This window comes from Microcaecilia unicolor, chromosome 5, assembly GCF_901765095.1.
Source record: "Microcaecilia unicolor chromosome 5, aMicUni1.1, whole genome shotgun sequence".
In the NCBI taxonomy this organism is placed as follows: domain Eukaryota; kingdom Metazoa; phylum Chordata; class Amphibia; order Gymnophiona; family Siphonopidae; genus Microcaecilia; species Microcaecilia unicolor.
The window spans coordinates 186,722,968-186,746,021 of NC_044035.1; the positions used below are offsets into that span (position 1 = coordinate 186,722,968).

Below are 23,054 nucleotides of genomic sequence, written 5' to 3' on the forward strand. Positions count from 1 at the left end.
GCCTAGGAAGTTGGAGGTGGATTCTAAACCCCGAACAGATTCTGCAGCACCAACTGCCCAAACCAACTGTAGCGTCGGGTATCCTGCTGAAGGCAGTAGTGAGATGTGAGTGTGTGGACCGATGACCACGTTGCAGCCTTGCAAATCTCTTCAATGGAGGCTGATTTTAAATGAGTCACTGACGCAGCCATGGATCTAACATTATGAGCCGTGACATGGCCCTCTAGAGTCAGCCCAGCTTGGGCATAAGTGAAGGAAATGCAATCTGCTAGCCAACTGGAGATGGTGCGTTTTCCGATGGCAACTCCCCTCCTGTTGGGATAGAAAGAAACAAACAATTGGGCAGACTGTCAATAGGGCTTTGTCCGCTCCACATAAAAGGCCAATGTTCTCTTACAGTCCAAGGTGTGCAACTTGTCCTCACCATGGCAGGTATGTGGACAGGGAAAAAAATGTTGGCAAGACAATTGACTAGTTCAGATGGAACTCCGACACCGCCTTCGGCAAGAACTTAGAGTGAGTACAGAGAACTACTCTGTTATGGTGAAACTTGATATAAGGAGCATGGACTACCAGGGCTTGGAGCTCACTGACTTTACAAGCTGAAGTAACAGCCACCAAGAAAATGACCTTCCAGGTCAAGCACTTCAGATGACAGGAATTCAGTGGCTCAAAAGGAGGCTTCATCAGCTGGGTGAGAACGACGTTGAGATCCCATGACACTGGTGGAGGTTTGACTGGGGGCTTTGACAAAAGCAAACCACTCATGAAGCGAACAACTAAAGGCTGTCCAGAGATAGGCTGACCTTCTACAAGTCGATGGTAAGCACTAATTGCACTAAGGTGAACTCTTACTGAGTTAGTCTTAAGACCAGACTCTTGATAAGTGTAGAAGGTATTCAAGCAGGGTCCGCGAAGGACAAGAAAAAGGATCTAGGGCCTTGCTGTCACACCAGACGGCAAACCTCCTCCATTTAAAAGAATAACACTTTTTCGTGGAATCTTTCCTGGAAGCAAGCAAGACTCGGGAGACATCCTCAGAAAGGCCTAAAGAGGCAACTTCTAAGTTCTCAACATCCAGGCCATGAGAGCCAGAGACTGGAGGTTGGGATGTAGAAGTGACCCCTCCCTTCTGTGTGATGAGGGTCGGAAAACAGTCCAATCTCCGGGGTTCTTCGGAGGACAACTCCAGAAGAAGAGGGAACTAGATCTGACGGGGCTAAAAAGGTGCAATCAGAATCATGGTTCCGCGATCTTGCCTGAGTTTCAGCAGTTTTCACTACTAGAAGTATGGGAGGATACGCATACAGAAGGCCTGTCCCCCAATGTAGGAGAAGAGCATCTGACGCTAGTCTGTCGTTGGCCTGGAGCCTGGAACAGAACTGAGGGACATTGTGATTGTCGTGAGTGGTAAAAAGATCCACCGAGGGAGTACCCCACGCTCGGAAGATCTTGTGGACAACATCCATGTTGAGGGACCACTCGTGAGGTTGCATTATCCTGCTCAGTCTGTCAGCCAGACTGTTGTTTGCGCCTGCCAGTTCGTGGCCTGGAGAAACATGCCATGGTGGTGAGCCTAAAGCCAAATCCTGATGGCTTCCTGACAGAGAGGGCGAGATCCGGTGCCCCCCTGCTTGTTGGTGTAATACATAGCAACCTGATTGTCTGTGTGATTTAGAATGATTTGAATGCACAGTCGATCTCTGAAAGCCTTGAGAGTGTTCCAGATCGCTCGTAGTTCCAGGAAGTTGATCTGAAAATCCATCTCCTGAACGGACCAAGCTCCCTGAGTGTGAAGTCCATCTACATGAGCTCCCCACCCCAGGAGGGATGCATCCATCGTCAGCACTTTTTGTGGCTGAGGAATTTGGAATGGACGTCCCAAGGTCAGATTGGATTGAAAGGTCCACCACTGAAGGGATCTGCAAAACTCGGTGGAGAGATAGATTACATCCTCTAGATTCACTGTGGCCTGGCACCACTGGGAAGCTAGAGTCCATTGAGCTGATCTCATATGTAGGTGTGCCATGGGAGTCACATGAACTGTGGAGGCCATATGCCCTAAAAGTCTCAACATCTGCCGAGCTGTGATCTGTTGAGTCGCTCGAGCCAAGGACACTAGGGCCAGAAGATTGTCTGCCCTTGCATGGGGAAGATAAGCTCGAGACGTCTGCATATCCAACAGAGCTGCAATGAACTCCAATTTCTGCACTGGAACAAGATGGGACTTGGGATAAATTATTACGAACCCCAGTAGCTCCAGCAATTGAATAGTCATCTGCATGAACCGTAGATCCCCGGCATCCGACGTGTTCTTCACCAGCCAATCATCGATATAAGGGAACACATGCACTCCCAGTCTGCGTAGTGATACTGCGACAACTGCCAAGCATTTTGTGAAGACCCTGGGCACAGATGCTAGGCCAAAGGGCAGTACACAGTACTGCAAGTGCTGAGTTCCCAGTCGAAATCGAAGGTACTTCCTGTGAGTTGGGAGCACCGAGATGTGAGTATAGGCATCCTTTAAGTCCAGAGAGCATAGCCAATCATTTTCCTGAATCATGGGAAGAAGGGTGCCCAGGGAAACCATCCTGAACTTTTCTCGGACTAGGAATTTGTTCAAAGCCCTTAGGTCTAGGATAGGATGCATCCCCGTTTTCTTTTGCACAAGGAAGTACCTGGAATAGAATCCCAGCCCTTCTTCCCCTGGTGGATTGGGTTTGACCGTATTGGCCTTAAAAAGGGCGGAGACTTCCTCTGCAAGTACCTGCTTGTGCTGGGAGCTGAAGGATTGAGCTCCTGGTGGGCATTTTGGAGGTTTGGATGCCAGACTGAGTGTGTATCCTAACCGGACTATTTGAAGAACCCACTTGTCGGAGGTTATAAGAAGCCACCTTTGGTGAAAAAATATCAACCACAGGCAAGTCGCCCGGTACGGACACTTTTACTGTGGCTATGCTGCACTGGATCCAGTCTAAAGCCCGTCCCTTGCTTTTGCTGGGGAGCCCTAGGGGCCTCAGGCGCACGGCGTTGACGAGAATGCATATGCTGGGACTGAGCTGAACCGGCTGCCGAGAGGCAGGAGTGTACCTATGTCTATTGTAGGAATAGGGAGTACTCCTCCTACCTGAAGCGGCAAGATGGCTGACTGAGAGGACGCACAGTGAGGAGCTCTGCTGAGAACCACCGAAAAATCAGTTGTCCCAGTGCTCCCATTGCCTCATTGCCGTAACTCGAACCCTCCAAAGATCTCTAGGAACGGGACCTCCAGGCACAGGACCCAGGCACACTCTCGAGCACCGTCCTAGCCAAGCCCGAGGACTCACACACCGCCAGCGCACTCCCCAGCAGGAACGGCCCGGGAACGAATCAGCGCGGAGAGGAAAGGATCCCAGCACAGACCACGGAGGCCGGGACTCTCGCTGCACTCTCGAGACAGCCGCGCCAACACCGGGCGGGTTGGGAAAATGAAGAACCCACCATCAGCCCCTAAACGCAAGCGACCCCGTTTGTGCGGTGCTAGGTGTGGACAGCGGGAGCAACTCCACCTGGAAAAGACGGTAGACCTCCAGCTCATCCAATCGACTACAGCGCACACTGTCCCTCATCCTGCCCAAGAGGACAAGGAAGCGGATGGTCGGTGACCTCGAATTTGACGACCTGAACTGAAAAAACCTGGCTGAGGGGTCGAGAGGCCTGCGCTAGCGAAGCCTCCCCAGGCCCAACAACCCGACGCCCCCAGTGTCGGATGCGCCACGTGGACGCAACCAACCCGCGTGGTGTTGCCCAAGCCACCGAGGTATGGAAGCGAAGCAGCCCATATCGGAATAGACTACGAGACCTACCCGCCTTAAATCTACCTCGGATCCGATCAAGTGATCCCTCCGCCAGCACAACCAGGGCCGGTCTTAGGCAGAGGCGACCGAGGCAGCCGCATAGGGCCCCACGCCTAAGGGGGCCCCGCGCAGCGCACCTCAAGTCTGCCTAGCCTCTCCAACCACCACCACTGCTCGCCTGCCCTCCATGTCCAGCAACGCGACTCTCCAGTCCTCGTTCCCCTGCTCCCCCTCCCTCCAGCCGTCTGAGCCCCCCTTGCCCGACCCGCCAAATGACCCTCTTCTGCCACCCGACCCGCCGGCACCTCACCTGACCCAGCATTTATAAAAAATCTACAAGCGGCGGTGCCTCGCGTCTGTAAAAGAAGAAAAATCGCTTCGTCCATTGGCCGGCCTTCCCTCATGTCCCGCCCTCTGATGTAACTTCCGCAAGGGCGGGACATGAGGGAAGGCCGGCCAATGGACAAAGCGATTTTTCTTCTTTTACATACGCGCGGCACCGCCGCTTGTAGATTTAAAAAAAATGCTGGGTCAGGTGAGGTGCCAGCGGGTCGGGTGGCAGAAGAGGGTCATTTGGCGGGTCGGGGGGGGGGGGCTCAGACGGGAGGGGGGCTCGGGTGGCTGGAGGGAGGGGGAGCAGGGGAACGAGGAGAGTCACGTCGCTGGACATGGGGGGAGGGCAGGGGGCACAGGAGGGTTGCTGGACATGGGGGGATAGCAGGGGAGGGGGGTTTCTGGAAATAGGTGGATGGCAAGGGAGGGCAGGGGGCACAGGAGGGTCGCTGGACATGGGTGGATGGCATTGGAGGGGTTTCTGGACATAGGTTGAGGGCAGGGGGCACAGGAGGGTCGCTGGACATGGGCGGATGGCAGGGGAGGGGGGCTTCTGGACATAGGTGGATGGCAGGGGAGGGCAGGGGGCACAGGGGGGTCGCTGGACATGGATGGATGGCAGGGGAGGGGGGGTTTCTGGACATAGGTGGAGGGCAGGGGGCACAGGAGGGTCGCTGGACATGGGTGGATGGCAGGGGAGGGGGGTTTCTGGACATGGGTAGATGGCGGGGGAGGGCAGAGGGGAAAGGGGGGGTTGCTGGACATAGATGGATGGCAGGGGGGACAGGAGGGTCGCTGGACATGGGTGGATGAAGGAGAGAGAAGAAATGCTGGACGGATGGAGGCGAGGGAAGAGTGAGGAAGGAGATGAGGTGAGGGAAAAGGAAGAGGAGAAAAAGTGCACATGAATATACAAAATAGGCAGAAGCTGGATCCACTGGACAGTCAAGTCTGCGGAGGACCCAGCTTTTACTTATGGATGTAGGGCAAGAAATGAAGAAGAAAGGCGGAAAGTAAAGAAATAAATGGAAAGGAAGCCCTTGAAACGAAGTTAAGAGGACAGATAGCAGCACAATCGGATACTGAGCCAGCATGATCAGAAAAGCAAAGTCACCAGACAACAAAGATAGAAAAAACTATTTTATTCAGGATTTATTAATTGGAATATGTCCGTTTTTGGAAATTTGCATCTGTGATATTTTTCATGTAAGTTTCAATTTTTGTAGTATTGCTGCATGCTGAGTGACTTCTTGAGGTAACTTTCCAGTTCAGTATTTTGCCTTCATGTGTTTTTCAGGTGTGATCAAGGAAGGTGCAGTATTCTGCTAGCGTATAGCTTGCAGCCCTTTTTGCTTGTTTTTTTTCACTAGGTTGTGCACTGGTGTTTTAGAGCCAGGTGTAATTATAGTTGCCTTTCCACGCCACGCATAAGGTTGTAGCTCATTCTGTCCTTGGAATTAGTGCTGTTTATGGTTTGTTAAGGTTATGAGTGTGTTTTTGCACAAGTTTGTGTATAGTGTTTTGCAGTGGAGAGATTGTGTGTTGGCCTTACTAAGGTGGCATCAAACATCAGAAAGGGTGTAGAGCCTAAATCATGACACACTACCTCTAAAAGGGTGTTTTGTGGCTCTACATGAGAATTGTGATATTATGATCCCTTGCTAGCTTCATATTGTTGATGGTCTGCATTTTCCGTATGGCTGGTATATTGGTGTATAAGGTATTAATTGTGACTATTTTATTTTTACTTATTTTTTTCTGTGTGTTGTCAGACAATTATGGATGACAGACAGAGTTGGAGTCTTCTTGAGTCAGAGAGCTGTGGTATATATTTTAAAACAATTTTAATACCTTGGTGGTCTATATGTTTTTATATTGTACATTATATTTCACACATCACTTTATTTTATTGTATATCTTTTCATTTCATTTTTATTTTATTGCATATATGGGTTACAGAGTAATAGGGGAATTTGAAAGTACTGAAACTTTTCTTAATATTTTTCCTTTATTTTCCTTTGTTATGAGAATTGGAACTACTAATTGTAGTGGACTTGAACTGAATAATTTCTGGGGAGGGGAAGTTTCATGATAACATTGTGCTTATTATTTCAATCAGTTTTTTTGTACAAGTTGTTGTAGGAGGTGGAAGGCCTCCAATTATTTAATATACGGAATAAATTCCTCATATTTAGACAGGGAGAAATGGAGGTTTTTCTCTTTCCAAAAACAGGGGAAAGCTTGCTGGAATAGCAATTCACTCCCCACCCTTTCTCCCTCCTCTTGCATAAGTCAGGTGAATTGTAAACCTGATTTACCCACAATTTCTCCCACTAAGTGTGAATGGCCTAAGGGAATTCCAGAGACAGAGTTTCTTTCCCATGTCCTTTGAGGAAAGGCCACTTCAAAGACTCTTTTTGTTGTAACTGTAAGAGGACATAACTCATAACACTTGCAGAAGACATCTTTCTAACACAAAAGATCCATACTGTATCTCACAAAGGAGAGGCAGATCGAACTCCTTTAAGAAAAGGATCTCTGGAGCCAAATGGCAATAGTTTTATGACAGGCAACAATAGTTCTCTTTGAACACAAAGAAAACCCATGTTATAATATCAACACAGGATCTGAGCAGGCAAGAGAGAAATCTAACACCTATCTGTAGGGAAGCAGTTTTGGTCTTTAGAATAAGAATGACTTGGGCTATCAGAAGCTGGAGGAAACATGACCTCCAAAAAGGAAAGTAATTAACTCTTGCCTCCTCTTCTTAGAATTAGAATAATAAATAAGAATAAAGGAAAATATACTAAAACAAAAAGATCAAAAGACCTGAAATATATTATTTTGAAGGTATGATCAGAAGAGAGGTAATAATCTAAATAGACCCTGTCACTTCATGACAATAGACCAAAATGTAATTTCTAAAAGAAATGTAAACATATGCCATGCACATCCTTTGTCATAAAGATCCTGACTGTATCCTGACTGTATTTACAAGATGCTAATTAAGGAGGGAAAAGTCCCTCCCTCTCTCTTGCTCTTTTGTACTGAAAGAGAAAGAAAGTTCTATATATTATGTCTTTGCCAGATAAGAATTTGGTCAGTGTATAGTGCAATCTGCCCCATGCCAGGGGATAGAGAGCCTGACCTGACCATTTCCATTGTCATTGCATGTTTTTCTCCTCTTTTCTATACTAGACTATACTTGACTATTTTCTTATTTTTTTATCCTAATCTCTGGATAATTAAATAAACCAGTGTTAACCCCAAGAAGCGCTTCTTTGGTCTCTTTTTGTCTTTGTTGCAGTCTAAATAGTGCTACCAGCAGTCTGGTTCTTAAGGTACCGGTTGAGGGGATTGTATTGTGTGAGTAGTGCCCAGCCGTGATTGGAGACACTGGAGGCGAGGCACGAACGGCACAAACAAAGTTTAGCTTCATTTGTCTTTATTTGAAATTTCATAAATAAAAAAATGTTCTAAAAATGGAACAATGGGGTGGAGCTAGGGTAGGGGCGAGGCTACAGTGGGGGCGGGACTACGGCGAGGCGGGGCTAGGATGGGGCCCCACCAAATTGGTCTGCATAGGGCCCCGCACTTGCTAAGACCGGCCCTGAGCACAACACCACACGTTTGAGCCCGGACACCGACGAAATACTCAACAACCCGACGCCGCCGGACAAAAAAGGCAGAACAACAAAAGGGAAGTCTGCCCGAACCCATTCCTCAACCACCTAAATCTTTATATCTACTTAACCATCCATTTTAATTTGTTGAATCTTTATATCTACTTAACCATCCATTTTAATTTTATTTTGTTGAATGAACATACCCTAACTCGGTCTCTAGAATCTTTGCTGCACATCAACCGTGGTCAAAACCACAGCTCGCAAACCGGAGGGTATATTTAAGCGAAACAAGGGGGACAACGCGCGGAGAGACCAGAGGAGAATGACTCCGTCTTCATGACCAGAATAACAACACCGCAGCACACCGAAACGTGAGTAAAACACCTGGGTAAAAAAATAAATAAATAAAAAAACTCCCCCAAGGAACTGCTCCAAGAGGCCTGATAACGTAGGAGATTGAAAACAAAGACTAACCAAAGTCTAAGTCATTTAGGCTGACTTAAGACCTCTAACGCTTGAACAGCTTATGTTGCGAACTCTCGAACCTCTAATTCCCATATTGCATCTCATAACATTTTTGCTGCATTGAAGTACTGAATTATTCTGATACTTGAATTGTAATATTAACTGTAATTGTAATATTGAATCATCCTCAACTGTTATAATAACTTATACCAATGTCTCCTAACCAACCATCAAAAGGCCTGATGATAACATAGGAGATTGAAAACAAAGACTAACCAAAGTCTAAGTCACTCAGACTGACTTAAGTGACTGACTTAAGCTTAACTACAACACTTTACCACTCCACCATGATTTTGAATGAGGTCTTCCTATAACTGTTTGTTAATTCCTCTCTGCTTTCCTTGATCTTTTTGTAACACCAAATGTATCTTTGACCCTGTAATGGCGACGCCATAACAGACCTTTGTAAGCCACATTGAGCCCGCAAAAAGGTGGGAAAATGTGGGATACAAGTGCAATAAATAAATAACGCTTGAACAGCTTATGTTGCGAACTCTTGAACCTCTAATTCCCGTATTGCATCTCATAACATTTTTGCTGTATTAAAATACTGAACTATTCTGATACTTGAATTGTAATATTAACTGTAATTGTAATATTAAATCACTAGGAAAAAATGCCCATTTCTGAGCGCAATGAAACGGGCGCTAGCAAGGGGCCCCCTCCCTCCATCCCTCCGAGCTACTTGCCTTGTTGGGGGTTGGCGTTCGCCTCGTGTTTTGGCCCTCCGAGTGTTATAGCTCCGCCGTCGACGTCATGACGTTTTGACGTGAGGGCGGTGCAGACCCTCCCTCCGTCCCTCCGAGCTATTTGCATTGTTCGGGGTTCGCGTTCGCTTCGCGTTTCGGCCCTCCGAGTGTTATAGCTCCGCCCTCGACGTTTTGACGCGAGGGCGGTGCAGATACTCCAGGGCACACCGGATATCTCGGGCGCCTCAACTTCCGTGGAGGCTTCAGAACGTTGGAGTTGCCTTTTATATAGAGAGATTCTGAACTGTTATAATAACTTATACCGATGTCTTCTACCCAAAGACCACTCTAAAAGCACCCTATCACAATATACCATACTACACTACTGACCGCAAAACTTTGTCAGCTAACACCGCCTCACACCGCCAACCAACAAGTTTAACTAGATTACAGTACTACGCTAATCAACGCCAATATGAACATTAACAAACTGCTTTTAATAATCTATTTTCTTCCCCTAATCTACTATGCATGGACAACTCCCCACACAGACAATAATCTACCCACAGCACACAAACCCTACAGACAACTCAACTACAGTACAACAGGACAAAAGAATAAACCAATTAAAAGGAAAAGCAACTACGCACAGAAACAACCAACAAAAAGGAAGAAAGGACACAACAAAACCAGATACCAAGAAAACAGACAACTAATAAAAATCAACACATCCCCGTCCCAAACCGACCCCCGCCAAGCAATCCAGCTAGGATATGTAAACGCTAGATCAGTAGTTAATAAAGCAACATCAATAACAGACTGGATCACAACACACAGACTTGATCTCTTACTCATTACTGAAACCTGGATTCATGACCTTAAAGACCCCATAATTTTAGATTTATGCCCCCCAGGCTACAAAATTACCCATTGGACAAGGAATGGAAAAAGAGGAGGAGGAATAGCCATAATCTACAGATCCCAGTTCACCATTACAACCATAGCCAAATCCATTCTGCCCCAACTCGAAATTGCCTCAGTTAGAATCAATCACCCAAACCTTATGGAACACCTCAACGTAGTCCTGCTCTACAGACCGCCAGGTAATTGGCAGGACTGCCAATCACACTTTATGGACTTCATATTGAACACATGTGTCTCTACCTCAAACTTACTTATAGTAGGGGATATTAACCTACACCTTGAAGATCCTACCTCAACAAACGCCCAAGAATGCGAAGAATTCCTCCAACTATGGGATCTTCATAGGCCAACTACGTAACAAACCCATACTAAAGGACATGCACTAGACATCATCACACATAAATTCGCCCCTGACCTAAACCTGGCACTAACAGATATAAAATGGACACCCATACCATGGTCCGACCACTATATAGCAAACTTCTCCCTCCTATGGCAAATGAAAGAAACACCCAACAAGAATGAATAACCTACACCACGAGAGGAAAAATAGATCCTAACCTACACCACGAGAGGAAAAATAGATCCGTTAACATTCTGGCAACAGTTCTATGATAATGGAAGGTTTATAAAGACAGATACAAACCAATTTCTCCAAGAAAGGGACAATAGATGCAGAAACATATTAGACAACATAGCACCACTTCAAACCAGAACCTCACACAGAAAGAACTCAATACCATGGTTCAACGAAGAAGTAAAAAAGCTAAAAACTCAAGTTAGAAGGTTAGAACGAGCATAGAATAAAAAGAAAGACGACTCCACACTCACCGCTTGGAAGCAACTATAAAGAAAATATAAATATACCATAAGACAAACTAAAAGACTATATTATAAAACTAAAATAGGGCCAGAGTACAAGGACACACATAAACTCTTCCAACTCTTGAACAAATTACTAGATACTACACCGGTAACTTCTAACAGACAATCTTGCGAAATACTTCAATGATAAAATCACAAAACTACGTCTCTTGATACCTGTCAATACCATAGACTACGCAAAACTCCTTGATTGTCTAGACATAAACCCTGGTGAATACCCAGCGAACAGAACCTGGACCAACTTTGAGACGCTATTGGAGGACATCATCTCCCAAAAGCTCAAAAGGTTCGCCAAGTCTCACTGCAAATTAGACATATGCCCTAACAACCTAATAATGTCTGCCCCTCAACAATTCATAGCAGACCTCACGGAGCACCTGAACCATATGCTACAAAACGGACTCTTCCCTAAGGATAAAGGAAATATTTTACTCACCCCTATGTGCAAAGAAAAGCACAAGCGACTTAATTACCGCCCAGTAGCATCTATTCCTCTGATAACCAAATTAACGGAAGGAATGGTGACCAATCAACTCACCGACTACTTAAATAAATTCTCCATACTGCATAACTCCCAATCAGGATTCCGGTCTAACCACAGTACCGAAACAGTATTAGTTACTCTCATTACTAAATTTAAACAATTGATCGCAACTGGTTATAACATACTTCTTCTACAATTCGATATGTCCAGCTTTTGATATGGTTGATCATGGAATATTACTACACATCCTAGAATACTTCGGAATTGGAGGCAACGTCCTCAAGTGGTTCAAAGGCTTCTTAACCACACGATCTTACCAAATGATATCTAACTCGACCACCTCAGACACATGGACACCTGAATGTGGAGTTCCCTAAGGATCCCCCCTCTCGCCGACTCTCTTCAACCTAATGATGACACCCTTGGCCAAATTATTATCCAATCAAAACCTCAATCCATACATATATGCAGACGACGTAACGATCTACATCCCGTTTAAACATGACTTAATGGAAATGACCAACGACATCAATCAAGGTTTCCATATCATGCATTCATGGGCAGATGCATTTCAGCTGAAACTTAACGCAGAAAAAACGCAATGCCTTATACTCACCTCACAACATAACATGAGCAAATTCACCACCATAAGCACACCAAAATTATCCCTTCCCGTCTCGGACACCCTGAAAATTCTTGGAGTTACCATCGATCGACATCTTACTCTGGAAAGTCATGTGAAAAATACAACTAAAAAGATGTTTCATTCAATGTGGAAACTAAAAAGAATAAGACCTTTCTTCCCAAGGACCATCTTTCGTAACCTGGTACAGTCAATAGTGCTTAGTCACCTAGATTACTGCAAGGCACTCTACGCTGGCTGTAAAGAACAAATCATCAAGAGACTTCAACCGCCCAGAACACCGCAGCTAGACTCATATTCCGAAAAACAAAATATGAAAGCGCTAAACCCCTAAGGGAAAATTTACACTGGCTTCCACTTAAAGAACGCATCTTGTTCAAGGTATGTTCTCTAGTTCACAAAATCATTCACGGAAATGCCCCAGCCTACATGTCAGATCTGATAGACCTGCCACCCAGGAATGCTAAAAGGTCATCCCGCACATTCCTTAATCTTCACTTCCCCAGTTGTAAAGGCCTAAAATACAAACTAATGCATGCGTCAAACTTTCCTTACCTAAGCACACAGTTATGGAACGCATTGCCGTGCAACTTAAAAACTACTTATGAACTAACAAACTTTCGCAAATCCCTGAAGACACACCTCTTCAACAAGGCATACCAATAAGATCAGCAACTATAAATGTAATACATCGCCACCCTACCTATTATCAGCACTGTTTTTGCTTATATCTGCCTGTTTGAATTTCGATTACGCTATTCTCTAGGGCATCTCCAACTTACCTATTATCAATACTGTTTTCTACTTATATCTACTTGTTTAAATTTCGATTATGCTATTCTTTATGTAACACTAACTGATATCTCCCAATCTACTATCCACCAATAATGATACATTGTAAGCCACATTGAGCCTGCAAAAAGGTGAGAAAATGTGGGATACAAATGCAATAAATAAATACCTCCAAAAAACCTCCTGGATGAGGAGGCAGTGGCAGAAGACGTCCGGCGGGAGAGAGAATCCATGGCATCATGATGGTTTTTCATCTGATCAACCATATCCTTTACTTTTTCTCCAAAGAGATTATCCCCCCCGGCAAGGAACATCCGCCATTCGCTGCTGGGTCTTCTGATCCAGGTCAGAGACACGCAGCCATGAGAGTCTGCGCATCACTATACCTTGAGCAGCTACACAGGATGCCACATCAAAAGTGTCGTAAGACCCCCTGGCCAGGAATTTGCGACATGCCTTCTGCTGCCTGACCACCTGGTGAAAAGGTTCAGCAAGCTCCGGAGGAAGTGCTTCAACTAAACTGGGCAGTTGCCTCACCGAGTTCTATAAGTGAATGCTCGTGTAGAGTTGGTATGTTTGGATCTTGGCGGCGAGCATGGCGGCCTGATACATTCTCCTCCCAAAAGAATCCAAGGTTCTAGACTCTCTGCCTGGGGGCGCCGAGGCATAGTCTCTAGTACTCTTGGCTCTTCTGAGAGCAGAGTCCACCACCAAGGAATCGTGAGGAAGTTGGGCCTTTACCATTACAGGCTCTACATGGACTCTGTACTGGGACTCGGACTTTTTGGGAACCACTGGATTAGAAAGAGGGCAAGACCAATTCCGCATCAGCACTTCCTTGAGTGTATTGTGCAGGGGGGCCGTTGCAACCTCTGCAGGTGGAGAAGGGTAATCCAGGACCTCGAGCATCTCAGCCCTGGGCTCATCCACAACCTCCATAGGGAATGAAATGTCCTTAGACATTTCCCGTACAAAGGATGAGAAAGTAAGACTCTCAGGTGGAGACATCCTTACTTCAATCGGTGGAGTAGGATCAGAGGGAAGCCCACAAGACTCTTCCTCCGAAAAGTACCTGGGGTCTTCCTTTGCTTCCCACGAGCGCTCCTCTTCGGTGTCGAACAAAAGCTCTCTAAGAGCAGCCCGAAGCCGAGCTTGTCTCGATGTCGAGGATCGACAACCTCGAGGGGGATGTCGAGAAGTTGACTCCTGCCTGGACTTCGGTGAAGCTTCCTCCACCGACGTCGAGGGGGAGTCGACCTGGTTGGCAACCGGCTCCGGTACCGCAAGTGGCACCGAGGGCGGGGACCGCCTCACAGGTGATGGCCCAGATGCCATACCTGCAGTCGGTATGGGAGGCGCAAGCACCCCGACACCGAGGCCGACTGACGAAGCAACCCTTCCAGAAGTTCTGGAAGAAGGGCCCGGATGCGCTTGTCGAGAGCTGCCATCGGAAAAGGCTGTGGGGCCGGTGCAGGAGTCGGTGCCAGAATCTGAGGGGGCTTGAGAGCCGGTACCAGGCTGCCAGACGACCGACGCATCCACACCTCCTGAATGGAGGGTGAGCAATCCTTCTGGCGCCGACTCTTCTCGGGTGCCGACTCCCTCGGCTCCCCGGAGCTCTCGGTACCATGTCTGGAAGGAGATCGATGATGATGCTTCTTCGCCTTCGCTTGAGGCCCGTTACCGAGACTCCTCAGTACCGATGAAGATGATGTGGAATCCATACGTCTCCTTGGGGCCGGGTCCGACGAAGGTCGGTCCCGGGGGGCCTGCATAGCAGGAGGCCTCGAGATGGGTGGAGACCCACTCGATGCCTCACTGCTCCCAGCTTGACGCAGTCTCTCGGCAGCCATTACCTGCGCTCCCCGTGTCGCTGCTTCCCTCGACGCTAATGTCGATTTCCTCAGTGCTGATGTCGAAGGACCGGACCGCTCAGAAAAAAGTTTCTCACGCTGAGCCTCTCGAGCCACTTGGGTCCACTTCTTCATCAACTTGCACAGCTTCAAGAAGTTGGAAAGTGGTCGGGCCCAATACACTGAAGACACCACACGTGAGGGTTGGTGCTCGAGATGGTCCGGTTGCAGCGAGTACAACGCTTGAAGCCGCTGGGAGTCTTCGATGACATGGGCGGGAAAATAGCGTCCACGAAATCAAAAGGCTCGATTGTACCACTTAAAAAGACCCAAAAAAAGGGAAAAAAAGACGCGGCCGAGCAGCCTAAAGGTGGCCGCAACGGAAAAGAAAGGAAACTTGAGGAAAAACTAAAAAAAAAATAAAGGAAAGAGCTTTTTTTTTTTTTTTTAAATTTTACTTGAGGGAAAAAAATGAAAGAAGAAAACAGGGTGTGATAAACGCAAAAAAAGCGATCTCCTAGGCAAAACACAAGGGAGTAGCAGCGAGCACAACTCTCTCGAGGCGCAGAAGAAAAAGAACTAGTAAGGACACGCTTGCATCGTGGGCGGGAAGCTGTTCGCGCATGCGCAGTGTGCTCGGGCCCATGCGATGGAGCATTTTACAAACTTCTAGTTGTTTCTAAAGAGTTCCGGTCTCCTGGGCCGTCGCGAAGGACAACCCATCATGAGAATATTCAGCCTGCTTGTCCTCGGAGAATGTCTTTTACATGTTTCCTCAAAGAACATTTTTTTTTTTTTTAAGTAAAAAGGACAAACGTAGGTGAGGACCAACAGACAAAACCATACTGAGGTAGACCCACAAAGCAATTCCAAAGGCTCAGTAATAGCATGTAAAAAGCTCTAGAAGCTTTCGATACTGCCATCCCTGGGCTTTGATGATGAGTTTATTTTGGTATTGCTATAATGCTTGTCGTCAGAAAAAGGGGCTTCTTTTGGGCAATTTACTTTGTCTCCAATTTTTAATAGTCTTCCTTTCTTTAAAAAATAAAAAAAAAAGAACAAAATGAAAAGTTAAAAAGCGTTTTCTGTACTCTTAGGCCCAGATGATAAAAAGCAAACGCCGGCGCTAGTGGCTGTTAGCACCATACTAACGCCGGCGTTTGCTACCGCCCCATGATTAGAGCCCTCCAGAGTGTGAAACAGCGCGCTCGAGGGCTCTTTGCGCAAGTAGTATGCAAATGCATGCTAAACAGAGCTTAGCACATTCATCCCCAATGATCAGCGGCCAGCACGCCAAACTTTGGGTCGCTGGCCGCGGCAAACCCTACGCCAGCTCCGAGCTGGCGTTAGGGTTTGCCGATCATTGGGGAGGAATGGTGAGCCCTCTCCAGCTTGCAGTTGCATGCTGGCAGGCCCCCGTTCCCCCCCAAAGCAAACCTGCCACCTGCCAACAGGGGGCTGGAGGTTCGGCGGACCTCCGGTCCCCCCAACGATCCCACCCCCCCATGTTCAGGGACGGCTGGAGATCCGGTGGGTCTCCAGCCCCCCCCCCCCCCAAACCCTCAGAAAATTGTCCTGCAGTGTTCTAGTGGCCGCCGGCCAAACCCTCTCCCACCCAACACCCCCCCCCCCCCCCCAGCGTTGTCCGACCAATCCCTGGTGGTCCAGTGTATAGGACAACCCCCTCCAGGCCCTCCTACCTTTAGTTGGAGAAGGGACGCAGCCTGCCTCCCTCCTCTTCCTTGTGTTGCCGCCGCCGCAAAATGGCGGTACCCAGCTCCGCCCATTGCATCCTGGGATGCGCTGGGCAGGGCTACAGACCATGTAAGGCCCAGGATGCAATGGGCGGGGCTGGGCGCCGCCATTTTGCAGCAGCGTCAACACAAGGAAGAGGAGAGAGGCAGGCTGCGTCTTTCCTTCAACTAAAGGTAGGGGGGCCGGGAGGGGGTTGTCCTTTACGCTGGACCACCAGGGATTGGTCGGACGTGGGGGGGGGGGGGGGAGTTGGGGTGGGCTGGAGGTCCACCGGATCTCCAGCCCCCCACCCCCCTTCGCTCGCTGGGTGGGAGGGTGGGAGAGCGTTTGGCCGGCGGCCACTAGAACACTGCAGGACCATTTTCTGGGGGTTTGGGGGGGCTGGAGACCCACCGGATCTCCAGCCCTCCCTGAACATGGGGGGGGGGGGGATCATTGGGGGGACCGGAGGTCCACTGGACCTCCAGCCCCCGTTCCTCGGGGCAGGGGTAGACAGGGCCTGCTGGTCCCATGGACCTCTAGCCCTGTTGATCATGAGTAAGGGTTTGACAGGTTTGGGCTTTTGACAGCCCCGACTTGTCAAACAAGTGCGGGAGGATTGTGCTGAGCGCATGCTCAGGCACAATTCGCCCGCACTTCTACCCCATGATCAGAGATAATTGCGCTGCTTAAATTTGCATGCATTATCGCTGATCATCGGTGCAGTATAGCCCCGCGCTGTTCCAGCGCTATTTTTAGAGCACTGTTTGGAACAGTGCGGGGCTTTTGATCATGAGGGTATTAGTGGCTAAACTGCCCAAGATTCTGCAGGGTACAGAGCACAAGAGCAAAGCAACTGGCAGCTACAGTGTCACAGGATGCTGTAAGACACTAGGAGTTAACCACTGGGTCCCCAGCACTGTAGAACACTGAACATAAACTGAAAGAAAATGATACTCACTTGAGTTTGAGCTCAGTACATGTGCTCAAATCTGAGGCAAGCTGCTGAATGAGGGACAGGAGGACAGGTTGTGAGAGAGGACACGGGTGCTGGTCAAACACTTGCTGAGGATCCATTGTCTCACACACATAGAGCACAAGATTCAGGTCTGAAGCTGTTAGAGCCTTTGCAAAATAAGAAAAAAGTTGATTATAGCAGGAATAATCTTTGACTGCTGGTTGTATTAGCAGCTTCCCGAGTGCTATGCTCAGTGTAAAAGTTATTCTTCATTTATAGAAGCTAATTTAAAAAAAACCATTTTATTCATGAGTAAAACAGTTGTTTTTATGCATAAGATATTTATAAAATTGCCATTCTGATATATGCATAAATATACATATAGAGGAGGCATTCCCAAGGGCTGGGTTATTGTTTATGCACACACTCAAGGCCGGCCCTACTATTAGGTGTCTGCCAGGGGCAGAGTTATGGCAGCCGAGTGATATCTCATCCTCCCACCTCTCTTCTCTTTCCCCTGCCACTGTTGCCCTACCTCTTCCCAGCAACTCTAAAGGTATTCAGGGCCAGATGCACTAAACTTAACGAGCCATTAACGAGCAAGTAGTAAACCCTGGCATGCACTAATGACTTCTCCGAGCCATTTTCTGACGACGGTAGCAGCTAACGAAAACAGAATGCAGATGAGCAAATTGTGTAGAAACCCTATCGTAATGAGATGCACTAACCTTTTCCGATTGCCTTAACGCTAGAAAATCTAACGAGAGGTCTGTACCTGTCGTTAGGGCAGCGCGGGATTGAAAAACGTCTATAAATGTTACAAAAAAAAAAATCAGGGGAAAAAAGTGCTCGTCAGGGACGTGCTTCACTCAGCTGAGAGACCTGGAAGTCTCTCACAGCGCGTTTAGCTCAGCCCCCCCCCCCCCCCGAGGTCGCTGCTGCCGCTCCCCCTGCATTGAAATGACAGCTTCTCGCAGCCCCGGCCTCCCCGCCATCCTCCGCACCCCCGTGGCCCCTAATGTCGTCGCTGCCGCCACTCCCCCTCACCCCCTCCGTCTGCCACCGGGCCGAGCCCTCACAGCGCCTCTCACCTCCGTGTGAAGGCGCTGCAGAAGCAACAGCTAATCGCTTCCCTTCGGACTTCCCTCCTTTCCACCCTGGCCCGCCCTCGTCTGACATATACGTATATGGGCCAGGGAGGAAAGGAGAGAAGTCCGAAGGGAAGCGATTAGCTTTTGCTTGCTGCAGCCCCTTCACATGGAAATGAGAGGCGCTGTGAGGGCCCGGCCCGGTGGCAGACGGAGGGGGGGCGGGTGGAGTGGGGAGCGGCGGCGGAGACGACCTCGGGGGGGGGGGGGGGGGCGAAGGATGTCCATAAAGGACGTCCATAGGCACAGCTCGTCTTTTTTTTGTATATAGTGAAGGATATCCATATAGGACGTCCTTGGCATGCGCACAGCAGCCAGCATAACGCTTGGCTGCTCTGCGCATGCTCGACTGGCCGACTGTTTAGCGATGTAATAGAGAATGCAAGTGAGCTACAACGAGCAGCTCATTTGCATTCCCTTTCCTTGATGCATTCCCGTTGCTTACCGATTCGCTAAGGAATCAGTAAGCAATGGGCATTAACGATTGTTTTAGTGCATCTTGGCAGTGTGAATGAGATCTTTTAGTAGAGATCTGTGCTCACTGCAGCCACTTCCTCCCCTCTCCTTAACAAGAAATACATCGGGGGAGGGTGGGACACTACAGTGCTAAAGCTTGGGACTCTACTGAAAGGTCTCATGCCAACCCTTTGTCAGGAAGAGGTAGGCTGGAAGTGTCAGAGCAAAAGGGGGGAACATGCTGGACAGGGGAAAGGACTAGGAAAGGGAAGGGGACATAGTAGACCACGAAGGGGTGTAGTTAGGGAGGGGAAGGGGAGATGCTGACCACTGAGAGGTCGGGGGGGGGGGGGGGGAGGTAGGAAGAACAAGGGAAATGCCAGCTGAGGGGAGGGGGACGGCCTTAAAAGGCCCCTGGGGGTGGGAGTGCATCAGATACTCTAAACTACAAAATATGCACATACATAAGTTGGGACATTTGTAAAGAGCAAGTGTAAATATATGCACATAAGTTCGTGGGGAAATAAAATGGAAATATGCATACATTCATCTTAAGGTGGCCAAACAGTTAGAAAAGATGACGGTGAAAGCTAGAAGCCTGCTTGAGTGCATAGGAAGAGGAATGGCTAATAGGAAAAAGGAGGTGATGATGCCCCTGTATAAGACTCTGATGAGACCTCATTTAGAATATTGTGTACAATTCTGGAGACCGCACCTTCAAAAGATATAAACAGGATGGAGTCGGTCCAGAGGGTGGCTACTAAAATGGTCCATAATCTTCGTCATAAAGCGTAGGTGGTCAGACTTAAAGATATTAATAAGTATACTTTGGGAGAAAGGCAGGCGAGTGGAGATATAAGAATAGCCATACTGGGTCAGACCAATGGTCCATCCAGCCCAGTATCCTGTTTCCAACATTGGCCAATCCAGGTCACAAGTACCTGGCAGAAACCCAAATAGTAGCAACATTCCATGCTACCAATCCCAGGGTAAGCTGTGGCTACCCCATGTCTAACTCAATAGAGACATTTAAATACCTAAGCAGCATAAATGTATAGGAGGAGAGTCTTTTTCAACTGAAAGGGAGCTCTGGAATGAGGGGAGCACAGGATGAAGGTGAGAGGGGGCAGACTCAGAAGTAACATGAGGAAATACTTCTTCATTGAAAGGATGGTGAATTTGTGGAACAGCCTCCCTTTGGAAGTGGTGGAGATGAAAATAGAACCTGAATTCAAGACAGCTTGGAGAAGTACATAAATCTCTAAGGGAGTGATAAGGAGAGCAGATGGCATAGTTAGGAAGACTGGATAGAACATATGGTCTTTATCGGCCTACATTTTTCTATGTTTCTATTTAAAAAATGTAAAGGTGAGAGGAAGTGACGTCACTGAAGCAGATGGCTGCCTAGCGTTCTAGCTCCCGTTCCTCGATACATATAAAAGCTATAAAAAGCCATCACCAACCTTTTTGGAACTTTTTGCAGTGTTCCCCGCTGTTCATCATCGATAACAGAATGAGCAAAGCGTCTTCGGCGCGAGCTAAAGAGCAGGAGAAGTCAGCTGGCGGCGGACCGGCTAAAACCGCGAAGCGCCACGAGGTAATGGCGCCGGTCTCTCCTTCTGACTCTGATTCGGCGCTCTCACTAGCAGAATCGCGGAAACCGCATATCAAAAAAGGGATCTCAGGCGAACTTCGCCAGATTTTGAGCGGTATACAATCGGATATAAATAAATCGAAGGAGGAGATTTTGGATAGAATGGAGTCGCTGAGCTCAGACCTCCGTGAACTGGGGAGCAGAGTTGAGGAGGCAGAATCTAAGCTGGAAGAGCACTCGGAGTCTATACAAACATTTGAGACCAATCTCCAAACCCTAGATCAAAAATATGTAGATCTAACCTATAAACTGGATGATCTTGAAAATAGGGGACGGAGAAATAACCTTAGATTCCGCGGAGTCCCGGAGGGCGGAGAGACAGAGAATGTTATTCAAATTGTACAGACACTGTGCGCCAGTTTGCTGGGGGCAGATGGAGCAGGGGTAAAGATTGAGATCGACAGAGCACACAGATCCCTGGGCCAGCGGCAGGAAAATAGAACACGGGACATTATCACCCGGTTTCATAGGTATGAAACAAAGGAACAATTGCTCAATTGCGCCAGGAAAAAGCCCAACTTGGATTATGGCGGGACCCGTATATCTGTTTATCAAGACCTATCACAGTTTACCTTGCAACAAAGACGTTTGATGAAGCCAGCTCTGGACATTTTGGCCAAAGAACAGATTGCCTATAGATGGGGCTTCCCTTTTTCCCTGATTTACTCACTTCAGGGTGTTAAGATGAGAGCTACATCGCTGACAGAGGCATGGAAATCCCTGCACGGGGCAGGCCTGGTACAGACAACCAAACCACCAGGCGCTCTGGCCCCAGCCACGAAGACAAAGCTTCAAAAGTGGCAGAGGATTCCTGCCACTCCTAAAAGGAATATTCCAAAAAGAAAAGTGGCTGTGGAAGAAACTTGAACTTGGCCAGAAGAAAACTAGCCGAAACTGTTTTCCGGGTTGGTAATGTTGTAGAGAGTTAGGTAAAATACTCTCTGTTTCAAGTTTGACAATACAATGTACTTAGTTTATTATTGCTATTATATGCATACTTGAACCTTAACTTTAAAGCCCATAGAGTATGTAATAATCATGGCTGTGAGGTATAATGTGTATAAAGCTGCATAGTTATGTGAAACTAAGAAGAGGGGGAATGTAAGGTGATGGAAAATGGGCAGGATCCAATCAAACATGCGGGCGTTTACGAGTGCTCGAGTTGTGCCCGTGCCATTGGTGATGACATAGGATATCGGGGGGGGAGGGGGGGCTGGGGTGCCTGGATGCAGGTGTGTTATTTCCTCATTTCCCACTATTGGGACTTGATCCCTCTAGTCGGTGTTAAACAGGAGGGGATGGGGTGGGTAGGGGGAGGGTCATTAAAAGGGGGGGGGAGGGTTAGGATAGGAAGGGAGCACAATTGGTACTGGATAACACAAAAACATGAAGTGGAGGGTTCCCACTTGGTGGGGGGTAGAACAGCTGGTGTAACACCACAGGTATGAATACAGACTTAAAAATCTTATCATATAATGTCAAGGGGCTGAATATGCCTCAGAAAAGGCAGAAGTTCTTCAAAGAGATGCAGTTGCTTAGGCCGCATATTATACTATTGCAGGAGACTCATCTCCGCAGGGCACATGAGAGACTGTTAGCTCATCCAGAATACCCAAGCGTCTTCTTTGCCTCCTCTGCCGACGATTCCAGAAAACGTGGGGTGGCAGTTCTGTTTCATAAAACAATCTCGGCCCAAATAAAGAAAATCAGACGGGATCCGGGAGGGCGTTTTTTGCTTCTGCAAATTGTCCTGGGTCAGGTAGATCTCACACTTGCCTCTATTTATGCCCCTAATGAGCACCAGGGAACTTTTTACACTACGGTGAAAAACATACTCGCTACGTTCACTAGGGGTTCCCTGATTATGGGGGGTGACTTTAATGAAGTTATGGATCCTGGGGTGGATAGATCTGGGAGACCACCACAACCGACATCTAGGGATTCACTGGCTTTGGGTTCCTTGGTCCACTCATTAGGTACCCTAGATGTTTGGAGACTGAGTCATATGACAACCAAGGACTATACCTTTTTCTCCCCTGTACATAAGTCATACTCTCGAATCGACTACATTTTCCTGGACGTCACACTAGCAGAGAGGGGCCCGAGAGCAGAAATTGGCAGTATAACAATCTCAGATCATGCCCCAGTATGGGTGGTTTTACCGACTATCAAAGCAGAGGTTAAAGACCAAAGATGGACACTTAACACAGACCTATTATTGGAGGAGGAAGTGGTGGAGGGGTGTAGGAAGGTCCTGAAAGAGTATCTGGAGTTAAATATGGAATCTGGCCCCCCCCTCAGTGTGGTGTGGGATGCAATGAAGGCAGTCTCAAGAGGTCACTTTATACAGATAGCTAGTAGACGTGCTAGGGTGCGTAGGATCCAGCTGGCGCAGTGCTTGGAAAAGATAAGGAAACTGGAGGCACAACACAAGTTGGGAGGCTCCCAGGCTGTTTTGGAAGAGTTGCGCGGGCAGAGGCTCCAGCTGGATTCTATTTATTCAGAACAGCTAAG

General features: G+C 47.8%; 1 protein-coding gene across 1 annotated transcript in view; it reads right to left on the reverse strand.

Annotated features, from left to right (window-relative positions):
* The window catches only part of EDC4 (enhancer of mRNA decapping 4), a 1,195,039-nt gene that overhangs the window by 72,524 nt on the left and 1,099,461 nt on the right, over positions 1-23,054 (reverse strand). The window contains 1 exon segment of the mRNA XM_030203662.1: positions 17,286-17,449. Coding sequence (XP_030059522.1) covers positions 17,286-17,449 — 164 coding nt within the window.